At 45.7% G+C, this 13850-nt stretch overlaps 2 protein-coding genes across 4 annotated transcripts in view; both read left to right on the plus strand.

Moving 5' to 3' along the window:
* The window catches only part of specc1 (sperm antigen with calponin homology and coiled-coil domains 1), a 75608-nt gene extending 73662 nt beyond the window's left edge, over positions 1 to 1946 (plus strand). For all 3 annotated transcript variants that reach the window (XM_080509368.1, XM_080509369.1, XM_080509370.1), the window contains one exon: positions 512 to 1946. In XM_080509368.1, the coding sequence (XP_080365494.1) occupies positions 512 to 601 (90 nt within the window). In that variant the 3' untranslated portion in view covers positions 602 to 1946. The remainder of the gene's footprint in view (positions 1 to 511) is intronic.
* Positions 1947 to 2878: 932 nt separating this feature from the next.
* adora2b (adenosine A2b receptor) lies at positions 2879 to 12017 on the plus strand (the record flags this gene model as incomplete). The annotated part of the gene is made up of 2 exons (XM_080509276.1): positions 2879 to 3698; positions 11273 to 12017. Exons 1-2 carry the CDS (start codon positions 3379 to 3381, stop codon positions 12015 to 12017), a joined length of 1065 nt encoding a protein of 354 aa, XP_080365402.1. The 5' UTR covers positions 2879 to 3378.
* Between the last annotated feature and the right edge of the window lie 1833 nt (positions 12018 to 13850).

Here is a 13850-nt window from a genome sequence, read left to right on the forward strand (position 1 = left end):
CGACAAGCGATTCAGAGCCACCGATGAACCCAAATGCATGTTTGTTTTTTATTTTTGGGGGTTTTTTTGGCTTCAGGAAGAAACCAGATTCCCCGAGCCTGAAGACAAACTGGACATTTATTAAACAAGACCAGAATTGAGTAGAACTTCTGTCTCGGCTTCTCACAGTAGTTCTAATTCTTCATGAGGAGAATTGATCTCTCCGCTATAGAGGATGGATAAATGATTATGGTCCCGTGTTCGGGGGGGGAATTGGGGATTCATTTTATTTCCATGTTATTAAAAAATAATACTTTTTTTTTTAAATACATCTGATTTGAGAAGGAAGAATTTAAAATCTCGGCGTGATGAATCCCGGGTGGAGGACGATTAAAGTTGTATTTTGGTAAAGTGTTGTGTCGTTACAGTGCCGTTTGTTTGACCTGATGATGAAACTGCTCATAAAGTGTCAACCGCTTCAGTTTAAATCCTCAGCCGTCCCCTTGTCTGTCTCTCTGTCCGTCCCCATCAGGACATGGAGGAGCTGATGAAGACCGACCGGCCCGACTGGCAGAGCGTCATGCACTACGTCTCCCACATCTACAAGTATTTTGAGACCTGAGGTGGAGCTGGAGGTGGAGGTGGAGGTGTCCGCTCTCCAGAGACGCCACAGAGGAAGCATCCGCTCTGCGAGGACGCGGCGGTCAGGAAACTCAGCTTCTCCCGGTGTGAACCCATCGTTTGTTTCACCGACAAACCGACTGAGTCAAGAACTGTAGCAGATGGACACTGGACAGATCAAGAATTGCTTTATTTGGTAGTTGTTGTTTTTTTCTAAACTGACTTTTATCACCGACTGACGACAGTTTTCTTTAAATCTCTTCCTTCCATCTCTACGTCTGTTCAGTGCAGCGTTTCTATGAGCTCCTGCCCAATGATCCGTTCTGTTTGTGAATGAAAACCTTTTTTTTTTCTACCAAAAATGGGCCAATTTCTTTCGGCCAAAAACACAAGTGATCCGAGACGATCTATGCATGAAGAGCGAGTGTCCTCCGTGTCCTTTCAGTCAACGACACGCAGTCGGAGTCGTTCACAACCCTGCTGTGGCGAAAAACAAAATGATGAAATGTTTCCGAGCACAACAGCTCACTTCTTATTTCTATTTAGTGTGCTTGTCACTTGTTTTCTTTTCTTTTTTCGAGTGTTTGGTTGGAGATTTGTTGGGGTTTTTTTTTTCACTATAATTGTATAAATTCAGGGTTGTGTGGGAGTATTAAAGATTCTGAAGCTGCGGTTCCCACCCTGAGGTCTAAAATCACAAAGTCCCCACTGCTTTTGTACGTCGATGTTCCTGGGCATGTATCAACCTTCACTTTTAAGTTTTGTTCAAATTGGTGATCAGGAAAAAAAAAAGGGGGGGGGGGGGCGAGCAGCTTCAGAGGGAATCCAGGTAATAGGAGATGGGAATCACTGCTGGCTGCAGGTGGAACTGGAACTATTTGAATATTCACAGATTTGTGTGCACTGAATTGAAGCCAAAGGTGTAGAGTTACATTCAGACACTTTCAGGAAGTATGCGATCTTCCTCGAGGTGAAATTCTCCCTGGAGTGTTTGAGGGGAGGAACTTTGACTCACTACGAGTCTCTGAATAGTTTTGTAGAGATATTTTCATGAATATAGATTGATCTCTATGTTTTGTGTCGTCAGTACTGAATCACAGTAACATTTCGGTGGCCTGCTGCGCCGCTCCTTCTTTGCAAACTGTACATATGTGTGTTCTGCATGCCGCCTTGAATTATGAAGGAGAGGGAAGAACTCCAACACGTGACGGCAGAGGACGTCCTGTGGTTTACTGATGCCCTTATGTACTGGAGGATGAAAGTGTTATTTATTTATTTACAGCACACACTGCAGAGGAAGGGACTGCCGTATCTGCAGTTTTTCTATTCGCAGGCTTCAGACTGGGAGGTCCTGTGAGATTGTTGTTACTTAATAAAAGAACGTCATGATTTATTTTCAATCATTTGCTGCTTTTCTTTCTCTTCACCGTGTTGCTGAAGCTTTTGTTGTGTGAGTGTGCCAACATCTCTCCAGTGTTTAAATGTATTCCCGTGCTGCTCCTGCTGAGGCTAAACTGCTTTTCCACTTTGCCCATTATAGAGTCTGTGCCAGGCCTGTTAAAGAGTTTTGGGGGAAGTGGGAATGAGGAGTGGAAAAAAAAGAAAAAAAAGGGTTGCCTGCTTTTCACACCTTTCACACGTGTGTGTCAGCAGTCTCTGAACGTCACATGAACGCAGTGAAATGTGCTTGAAGAGGAAGAGCAACAGATCGATGGAGGACTTGAGGGAATCGCATGGAGGTTTAATCATCAGTCATTCAAACTCAAACTATGTGTCACGTCAGGAATGTGATCCTTTCACCCTCTTTAAAGCCGCTTTACACACGTCAACACCGCTGCTCTGATCGTCTCATGCGCTGGTTTCAAGACAGGATCCGGAGGTAAACAGTTGACGATTCTTGCTGACTGTAAAGGAAATCACTGATTTCTATTTATTTATTGAATTTTTGCCTCCCATGATCTCACGATTCTTGTTTTTTTTTTTTTTTTTTTGTCCTGATCGAAACCAGATGCAGCAGCTTGTGGCACACACAGATCGCGCAGGGCGGCGTTGACGTGAAGCGGGGAAAAAGCACGTGCAGCCCGAGCGGAGTGCCACTCCGTCTGTGCGTAATTACGCACGGCGGACGGCGGTCCGGGATTCCACCCTCCTCTGCTGCAACTTGTCACCGCACGCTTGTATCTCCGAGTGTGTGCGTGTGTGCGTGCGTGTGTGTTAGGGCGTGGCTTATATCTGACATTGTATGCCCCCCCCCCCCTCCCTATTTTGTGTCGTTTCTCTCTCCACTTCAAAACTTCCGTCGGGGGCTGAAGTTGCGTGACGCTCGGCCGCGATACGGATCTCCAGCTGCGGCAGAGTCGCTCCGCAGACCAGCCGCCGGTGTGAAGACATCCAGAGACAAATGTCCGGGCGCGTGAAGGTGAGAGGAAAGTGTTGACTTCCAACACCTGTCGCTACTTTTTTTGCAGGATGGGACAACGGCGCGTTTACGGCGCCTCGTTCTAACAGTTTTATCCAGACTCTGCCGCACAGACGCGCTGAAGTTTGAACATGTGAAGGAACGGTTGTCCCCCCCCTCTCCTCCTCCTCCTCCTCTCCCCCAGATGGCTCACACTTGTGGAATATTCCTGGATTACAGCAGAAAAACTTGTCTGTTGGTGCGGTAGTAGAGAGAGAGAGAGAGAGAGAGAGAGAGAAAAGAGCGCAGTGGGCGCGTCGCCTCCTCTCAGCAGCGCCTCGGGGTCTCCAGACTCACTTTTCTGTTTTTTGGTCGCGGAGATGAATCCGGCCTACATCGGGATTGAAGTCGCGATTGCAGTTCTCTCCATATTCGGGAACGTGCTGGTGTGCTGGGCCGTGGCGATCAACACCACCCTGAAGAACGCCACCAACTACTTTCTGGTGTCGCTGGCCGTGGCGGACATCCTGGTGGGCTGCCTCGCCATCCCCTTCGCCATCACCATCAGCATCGGGATCCACCTGGACTTCTTCGGATGCCTCTTCCTCGCCTGCTTCGTGCTGGTGCTCACCCAGAGCTCCATCTTCAGCCTGCTCGCCATCGCGATCGATCGCTACCTGGCCGTGAAAATCCCCCTGAGGTGAGGAGAAGTTGTCTTCTTGGCGCTCAACTTCACTTGATGTCACACAAACTGAATCTGCTCTTTTTTTTTTTTTTTTTTTTTTACTGTTAAAAGTACAGTTTAGACAACAGTTGCTGTCTAAATCACGACTCTGCAGATCTCCTTCATTCTTTCAGGGAATATTCACATTTAAAAAAAAATATTGTTTAAGAAATTTACTTTAATTTTTGACGATTTCAACAGTTGGTTTGAATCAAATGCCTGCAGCAGTAACGATGTAATTCACTGCAGTTGTTTCGGGAGAGAAAAAAAACGTACTTTTGAATCGTTAAAAACAGTATTTTCTACCTGCAGGTGATGTAAAAGTAGTTGTCTTATTTTAATTAAAGAAAATAAATTTCAGTGCAGAGCTGTGGCTCATCGAGGTCTCCTGTTCTGTTGCAGCACAAAGTCAATCTGATTTCAAACATTTCAAACTGAAACGAGTTAAAAAAACAAACAATATAAATATGGATCGATTTTGATTAGTAAGATTGCGTCAATATATATTGCAGGTCAGTTCTGTTTCTCATTATTGTGACAACATGAAGTAGTTCAGGGTTTTACATGTTCAGTAAAACCACTTATTGCTGTGGAGGGTTGGTTTTATTATTATTATTATTATTATTATTATTATAAACGTGTGAGACACAGAATCAGATCTGAACTTTGTTGTTTAACCGACCAAAGGGAAGCAGGTCAATTCTGACCCCAGAGGACAAACATCACATGGTTCAGTGGAAGATAATGGGGGTGAGAGCAAAGTGTGACAAGCATGCAGACACATCCTGACTCCTCTCTGCCAAAAAAAAAAAAAGAGCTCAGAATATTTTTTTTTCCAATTCCCTGGATGCTTTCATGTGTTTTTCCTGTTGAAACTCTTTTAGCTGGGGGGCGTCGATGGCATTTCCAGGCACTGTTGCATGTTTTGTTTTCTCCTCTGTATCCAAAGATGCACTCAACAAATTAAGCTTTAAACAAGCTTGATTTGATCTGTCGCTTCCTTTTAGCTAAGACGAGTTAGTAGAAATCCACTTTCTCATTGTTATTGACACTTGAGTTTTTTGTTTTTTTTTCTTTTCTGTGTGAAACATATAAGTGAGGTTATTATTATCTGCAGGATGATGCAAACGTGACCTGCAGTCTCTCCTGACATTCCTCCCAGTGTTTGTCGCTGCTGTTCATGTGCAGCTCATTAAAAAAAAAAAGATGCAAAGATGTCGGGCTGGTGGATCGATACCCGCCGCCGCCGTGTGTCACTTCCACTGATCCTGATGGCAAAGGCCAGCAGAGGAAGGTGGATGAGCCGCCGGCGGGGACAAGACAGCGCCGCTATTGATGATGGCCACTTTCATTATCAGAGGGGAATCGTCTTGTCTGCAGGTGTTGTTGTCGCTGGCGTCATGCCACATGAGTTGTGTGCGTGTGGGTGTGTTTGTGTGTGTGTGTGTGTGGGTGTGTGTGGGTGTGTGTGGTGTACTCTGGCCTGACGGGTGTGTTTAGCTGAGATGTGCTGTCATTTCCATTACGCTCAAACACTGGCAATAAAGGACAGTTGGACACTTGTCTGGGAGGAAAGTCGTCCGCCACCGGCTTGAGTGGCTTGTAAAAACCCAAAGTTGTGCTTCTATTTTTAGAAACCAAACTGTTACACACTCCACTTAGCAGCCTCGCACGCTAAAACACAGAATTTTAAAACGCCTGTAAAGCTCCAGAAATAGTGGGGGAGCTTCTCCTGTAGAGAGTGACCAGCGTGGAGACAGTTCCACAGTTCCCACCCTCTCACACACACACACACGTGATAATACAATCAGTGTGTGTGTGTGATAAGCTCACATTGCATGTACAGGGGCCAGAGTGTGTGTACTGTATGTATGCAACTTTGGCCAGCCCTCGTGCCTTTTGGGGCCACGATTGTGAGTCGGATAAAAAGTGTTTTTGCAGATGGTTCTGGTGGAAGTGAAAGGGCAGCAGCAGATGTTTGAAGCCCCACGAGATAACGGCTCTACACACACACATACACCCACACACACACTCTCCCAAAGCCCCCCTATTTTGCATTTTCTCAGAAAGCGACCCTCGGGCTGTTCGGTCCTTTTTAAATGCTTTTAAATGAACTTATCACGGACTAAAGGACGGCCTCCGCCCCGCTGCAGCAGCAGCAGCAGCCTCCCTTCCTCGCTGCCGTCGGTCAAAGTGGGTTTCTTGTTGCCGCAGGCTGCCGATCTAAGCAGATTTGTGGATTTGTGATTTCCACCGACAGTTTCTTATCATTGCTAAGTGCATGTAGCAGTGCGGGTGTGAAAGCCTCGGCGTCGCGCTTCGGGGTGAATCTGCTCTTGTTTGCCGCACAAAGAGGTGGATAGGGAGGTAATGCGTAGAATCTGAAGTGTTGCAGGCTGCTGGAAGGGAAACGTGTCATTGTGAGTGGAGGGCTTTTTGTGCGTCCCGAGATCACAACGTGTCTGCAGATTCATCTCTGTGGTTTTCAAGTGCAGCTAACCTAAGACCATATTAGTAAAAGAAAAAAGAAAAAAAAAAAAAAAAAAAAAAAAAAAGTGGCATGATGCTCAGATGAAACGGGGGAAACCTCAGAAGAGTTCCTGTGAGCAGAGGGGCTTTCTGTTCTCTCTTTTATCTGATTTTAAATCATCTATCTGTATTTCTTTTTTTTTATTTCTTTAATTTTCAAAACTTCCTTTCAAAATGTGTGATCTGACCTCAGATGAACTCAGAACTGTGCTTTTCACTTTATTTTCAACGTTATTTTTAAACATTTATAGATTTTAGTCTCAGTCTAAAGGAGAAGTTTTCACCAAAGTCTGTTAAAAGAGGTGCACAGTGTCTGAGCCGCTGCTCTTCATGGGAATTTAGTCTTAAATTTTAATAATAATAATAATAATAAATAATCTCATGTGACAGGCTGCTTAATGCAGACATTAAGGAAATGGGTCAGATGAGTAGATATGTTGAAATAACCTCCACATTTGTTTGGGAAGCCATATTTCATATTCCGATGATGATGATGATTCCGATGATGATTCCCGATGATGAACTTGCAGGATTTTGGTTTAAGAATTATTATTTTTGGATCGACACACCTGAAGTGTTGGAACAAAACAGTTTGTTTGTTGTTGACTAGACTAAAAATGTGAGAAAACAGGTTTATAACAGGAGAAAAATGCAGGTTTGAACAACCTTTTTTTACTGTTTTGTGCATTAGGTGGATGAAGTATTGACCTTTTCATTAACATCAACTGTCCTTTTGAATTTGACTTTATTTGTTAAACTTTCTTTTATGCATTTTCATTTATGATAGAAAAGTCACCGCCTGAGAAAGTGTCTGAAAAACTATTATCCCACATTTATATTATTAATTTGTCAAGAAACTGGTTAAATTGCAGTTTAGTTTTAATAGAGAAATAATTTTGAGTCAGTAAAGTGCAGAAGGTAAATGCGACAGTAAGTTATTCTCCCTGCTGTAAAACGTCCACAGAGATTAAACACAATTCTCACGTCGTTGCTGGAGCGTGAACGAGTTTCACTTCAGTTTTATTTTCTCAAGTCAACCTCGTCCGGATCGTTCTTCATTAAAAATAAAATCACTATTAAAAACCCTGCAGGGACAGAGACCCCCCCCACCTGTTGGAACCGGAGCTGTGGACGGTTAGACGGATGCTGTGCTGTGTGTGTGTGTGTGTGTGTGTGTGTGTGTGTGTGTGTGTGTGTGTGTGTGTGTGTGTGTATGTGTGTGTGTGTGTGTGTGTGTGTGTGTGTGTGTGTGTGTGGCCTGGCGGAGGTCAGTGGCTCCAGGGCGGAAGCGATGTATGGAGAGCCGGAGCGGAGGGAAGAAAACTCCAACAAAGACAGATGCCAGCGTGCCGTCGTCATGCCAGAGCTAATCCATTCAGCCGGCCACTCGCACCCCACCGCCGCCGCCGCCACCGCCAGCGGCGAGCGGGGGAATGGTGTGCGGCAGATTGAGCCTCTGGGAAATGGATCCTGTGGAGCCTTTTGTGATGGTTAGATACAGCGAGTCGGGGAGAGGTGGAAACCAGAGGTCGCCCTCCGCTCCGAGGCTTCCTCTTTGGGCCGAGTGCTGTATTATTCAACCCCCCCCCCCCCCCCCCCATCCTGCAGGGGGTTCCAGGATGGAGGCCAAGCCCACACACACACCACTGCTGAATAGTGACTGACTGTCGGGGGGGTTGCGTTGGAGGAGACGGCTGGCGGTGAGGAAGTTGTTCCTGACATCATGACCTTCATTTCACTTTGAAACTGGACTTTTACATCACAGATGAACGGCGTCGTCAACAAGAAACCATCTATTTATTTCCCTTGCAAGAATTGCCTGAAAAGCAGTTGGATGGTGTTCTTCAGATTGGTTTGGTCCAGTGTTTGGCTGAAGCCCCCCCCCCCCGTGGGAACAGTGACGATGAGGCAGCTCCTGTGTGTGAATCCCTGACCATCACTTCCTCATTTGATTAAACTTCTATGTGGAGTTTCTCAGTTCGGGATGCAAATGCTGCATCTTGGGATCTTGTCGACGAGTGATGGGAGAGACGGCGGTGACGCCCTCTTCAGAGGTCTCTACTAAGCATTGAGCCCTTGACCGCAAGAATGAGACCACAGAAAGTCGGGGTGTCGGGCTTCACCCTTCATGATCAACTTGAGGAGCTCAGAGGAGCTCAGCAAATACGGCTGTTCATTTGATTAGGATGCCCTTTAATGACTCCTCTTTAGAGATCTAGCAGACTTCAAACAAGGCGGAAAGTGAGAGACTGTGCGATCGGACTGAGACTGTGAAGCTCACAAACCTCAGGATCTCTGTGGCACGAACCGTCGACGCTTTCCACTCCAGCACAGTTTGTTCCTCTTCACTTCACTTCCTTTCATGGCCCGATTCACTAATGCAGGTGAGAACGCTCACGCTCACTCTCCGGCACAGACCAAGAACCTCAAGTCTGCTTGGAAAACCTGCGACTGGACACGGCGGGAAATGCTGGCGGAATATTCAGAGTTACAGGATTGGAAACCGGGGAGAGTGACGTGAAGCTCCTGCTGCATTCTGAGTTTTAAAAAACCCAAAAGTAAGCAGGGGAAGTTAAGGAAAAAAAAAAAAAAAACGGTTTTCTTGGCAGACCTGGAATCATAACATGGTGTAGGCACTCATTTATTGATGCAGGAGGTCACATGACTATATATTGCAGTCGTTTGCCTCACAAACACGTTGTCTTTGGTAAAACTGCTGCATGTGTGTTTATTGGGGGCATGTAAACCAGCTACAGGGTCGAATCTCACTAATTTTGTAAACAAACAACAAAAATCTGAATGTAAATTTAAAGAGCAGCGTCACAGGCGCCCCAGTGGCCAGAATAACAAGACGTCCAGATTCTGTCTGCAAGTGTTTCCCTCAGGGAGCCGTTGGACATGAAGAGCCACACCGTGACCCGGACGCTTGGTCACCTGCAGAAAAGATGACATTTACTCACTGCAGCTGTTGTGTTCCTGCTGGCTGAACAAACGAAGGACAGTCAAACATAAGGCCCGCGTTCCAAAACCGGCCCGCGAGAGGCTGCGATCCGGTCCGTCAAACCACAAAGTAAATGGCAAAAAAAAAAAAGAAAAAATGTTGAGTTTTGGATCGTGAATGCACCCGTTTGCACATTTCACTTCATTTTGCTCCAGAGGATTTCATTAACATTGGGTTTGTGTTGAGATTGCAGACATTTTCTGTAACAATTGTGTGATTTTTGTGGAAAATATAGACGTTTCCATCACCATGGACTCTGCGGCACAACAGAAAAAAAAACTCAAATTCAAGACTACCATGGCTCTATTTTACCAGTCAGGATGGAATTGGGCTTGAACGCCGAAATGTTCAAAGTTTGTGTTGAACTAAAGACGTTTTACACCCCGAAAGTGAAGCTTTTGAGTTTTCAGATCCAAAGTCTCTTCTAGTCACGGCATCGTCTGTTCTCGACACCGATTGGGCCAGACGTTGACCGTCAGTCATTCTGCCGGCAGTTACGCAAGACAGACAGAGGATTTATTCGTCAAACCGACACTCGCCGGTGTAAACGTTTACAGCCGGGGGTTTACAGTCGCTCCACGGCGACGGAGGATCAGACGGACTATTAGTGGCGCCTCCGACTCAGACCGTCTTCTTCTTCGCAGTCTGTCAGCGTGTGACTGACTCATTACCGCCTGAGTCACTTTAGGGAAACGCTTCACGTGACGGAGGCAGTCGGGACGACACCGGTTGGTGACTCAGCTCCACACGCAGCCGCCCGGCTCCCAACCCGCTGTGCCCACATCCTATACTAATGTATTAACGCGATTAACAACAACAAAGGCAACACAAAGCGAAGACGCCCTGCACGGCTTCGGAGTGGTGGCGCTCTGCCGGAGCAGCGTGTGAAGCAGCGTGTGACGCCGCGCTACGCCAAACACAAACACAAGCGAGGCAGCCTCACACCTCATGCGAGACGCGCGAGTGTGTGTGTCGAGTGTGTTGAAGTGAAACAGGGTGTGAGGTTGATTGAGAGGAAATGCTGTGCGGGCGAACACAAACACGCAGGGCAATGTCTCATGTTGTGAATTCAGTAAATTCACCTCCAGTGAATCCAGACTGAGAGCTGCACGTTTTTTGCAAAAGTACTGCATACTTTTTTCTTTTTTTCTTTTTTAAAGTGGACATTTTATTAAATCCATATTTCAATTGTTTTGCACGATCGCAGGAGACGACAAGAGGAAAGCGAAATACAGTCATATCAACAAATGATGACTTACATTGGTACACAAAACTAAACAAGACCAAAATCCTCCGGCTGTATTTATACTGTAATCCACTGGGAGTAATCTCATTCCCATTATGTATAATAGAAATCAACAGAAGACACACAGCCTGAGGACTGCTTCACTTTTATTCTTCTGTCCAACCAGAGTTTGATTTTGTAAAAACGAGGCAGACAGTTATATGACATTTTCCTTTATTATTATATTATTTTCCCAACAATTACAAGCTTAAATGAAGCTATAATGACATATATTTGACTTGCAAGTACACTGAGCATACAGTCAAGCAAAAACTTTTTACATTTTCTCATTTATTTCGATTTAATTACCTTCAAAACGGGAGTGTCACTGAGGGAATATCGCAGCTCTTAAACCAGAAAACGACTGGTTCACTGGTTAATTAGGTTCCCCAAACATGCTCTGTTGTTAAGTGTTTATTGTGTCAACATTTATTCTTGTTGGCAGAGAAAAGCAGTTCTTTTTTACCATAAAACTATCTGCAGCAACGTGATCACTTTTCAAACTATGTTGTAATTCCATTTAGTCTTTATTAAACTTAAAATCCGGGTCTTTAAGTTCATGTCCAACATGCATTCCTGTGTTAAACAAAGCTGCGGCGCTGTCCTGCCATGTCGTCATGTTTTCTTCTTTTTTAAAACAATATTTTGTGGAGCAGCTGAGTTGTTGTTTTTTTTTTTTTTTTAACTAACTGAATAGGCCGGATGACCTTTAACCCCCTGCCGTGTTTCCTGCAGGTACAAGGAGTTGATGACGGGAAAAACGGCCAGAGAGATCATCGCCATCTTATGGATCCTCTCCTTCGTGATCGGCCTCATCCCGTTCTTTGGATGGAACATCAAGTACTCGGCCTGCGCCAACGCCAGCACCGGCGCCGGCGCCGTCACCGTCTCGCCGGACAACACTACAAACTCTGCGGCGCCGCGCGGCGCCGGGGACTTGCTGCGCAGCTGCCGACTGCCCTGCTTCTTCGAGAGCGTGGTGGACATGCACTACATGGTGTACTTTAACTTCTTCGCGTGCGTGCTGCCGCCGCTGCTCATCATGCTGCTCATCTACCTGAAGATCTTCACCGTGGCGCGCAAGCAGCTGCGGCAGATCGAGCTGAAGTGCGTGGGCAACGGCGACAGCCACCACCACAGCCTGCTGCAGAAGGAGTTCCGCGCCGCCAAGTCGCTCTCCATCATCGTGGGGCTGTTCGCCGTCTGCTGGCTGCCCGTCCACATCCTCAACTGCCTCACGCTGTTCTACGGCGAGCTGGAGAAGCCGGAGCTCGTCATGTACGCCGCCATCGTCCTGTCGCACGCCAACTCCGCCGTCAACCCCATCATCTACGCCTACCGCATCCAGGACTTCAGGAACACCTTCCGCAAGATCCTGGCCCGCCACTTCCTGTGCCGTAGGGAGGAGCTGTACCTGAGCTCCAACGGCAGCAGGCGCAACAGAGACCAGATCCACATGACCATCGACCCCCTGCTATAGTCCGCCTCGCTGGGGGGGGTGGGGGCGGGGGCGGGGTGGGGGGCGGGGGCGGGGGTGTTGTGAGTCCGCTGTTTCAGTCTTGAATCTTCTTTCCACTGAGGGTTACAATGTTTACAGGACAAGGTCGCGCTACGTGAAGAGGAACCGACGGCAAAGCGCCATGAATGTGGACCTTTATTTATGAATGGCGCAGAGTGTCCGGGGTAAGGGGGGGGGGAGGGAGGGGGGAGGGGTGAGTCTTACATAACTTTTTGTACTTTGAAGGATTTTTAATTTCAAACCAACCTGTTGAAGCTAACTGGATTTGTGGTTCTGTGAATAGGATCCGTACTTAAAATGCTATTTATCGTGATGAACACACCCCGTTACATCTACAACACACACTGCGCTTTCTTTGTTTTGGTTTCTCCCCCCCCCTCCCTGCTGTTCAGTGCCAGTGTTTATTAATTTATTTATTATTAGACCTTGTCTGTGAGAATGTAAAAGATCAAAAAGAAGGAAAGAAAAACCTGGTGTGTGGCTGGATCAGTACTCGTGGAGCCGTGGAGGTACAACATTCTTCATGTGAAAGTGAAAACAAAGCGGCGGCCAGCGCTTAGTGCAACACAGCCGCCAGCAAAAGTAGGCAGTTCAGATGGTTTTGGAAAATGTAATATCTGATCCACTGATACAGGGTCGAATAATGAAGGCAAATACTTTCAGGACATGTGAAATTTACAAATCTTGTGAAGATTTTTATGTAAATTTAAAAAAAAAAACCTGTTATTACACTATTAATATACATTTAAACCGTTTTTTTCCCACATTAAATTAAAATCTCAGCAGTTTTCTTCACTATTGAAGGTTTCACTCTCTCCACACTACAACTTCGATGAATGTGTATGAGTTTAACAAGTTATCTGCAAAATGGCGCTGGTATTATTCTTAATGCAAGTCAAATCATTGTTTCCTGACTCACAGGTTCTGCAGGTCAAATTCTGACTGCAGACGTTTCTCCCACAGATCATGTGACGACATTTTCAGGTTTATTTTACAGCTGAATTTGTTTTGCGCGTCTAAAATAAAACGTGCCACGACTCAGAAAGAGATGAGTCACGTCACATGACTTGTGTTTTGTTGTGTAATAATAAACTTTATTTATGGTGTACCTTTTAAAAGATGAGTTGGAGAGTTACCCAATGAAAAGCAGACATTTCAGTTAAAGGAGTGTCAACAAAAACAAAACAAGACAGTGAAAAAAAAAAGATTTCACAGCCACAGTTTGATGATGAAAGTTGAGTTTACTAGAAAGGCCAAAGCAGATCTTACAGGACTGCTCGCCTCACGCAGCTTCGCTCAGCAGCACGAGCAGAACAGATCCTCAGTCTGGACAGTGGGGAGACGGTAGATCCGTGATGTCGTTCACACAGAAAGGCCTTGAAAAGCTTCAAATCTACTTTAAAGTGACACGGGAGGAGTCTGGCTTCTCCATTTTGAACAAGCTGTAACTTACAGATGCTTTGTTCTCGCAATAGGAAGGTGGATTTTTATAATTTTTTAAAAACAACTAATGTTTGATTAAAACAAATCTGCAGGATTGTTTTGTGCCATCGAACATTCAGGGTTTTAGTGGCAGAAATGATGCGGAGTCATCAGAATTATAGAGGACCAAGTGTTTGTCGAGGACGAGGGACACGTCTATCAACGTTTATCACACTAAAAGCAGCTGGAACTGTGAAACTCGGAGACGAAAACAAAACGTCGGTGGAACTGAAAAGTTTCTCCTTCTTCTCTTCAAGTTTGTGCTGAGATCAGGCAAAAAAAAACTCAACTAAAGTTTTCCCTGAATATTAA

The sequence above is a fragment of the Blennius ocellaris genome (assembly GCF_963422515.1).
Source record: "Blennius ocellaris genome assembly, chromosome: 14".
NCBI classification, from domain to species: domain Eukaryota; kingdom Metazoa; phylum Chordata; class Actinopteri; order Blenniiformes; family Blenniidae; genus Blennius; species Blennius ocellaris.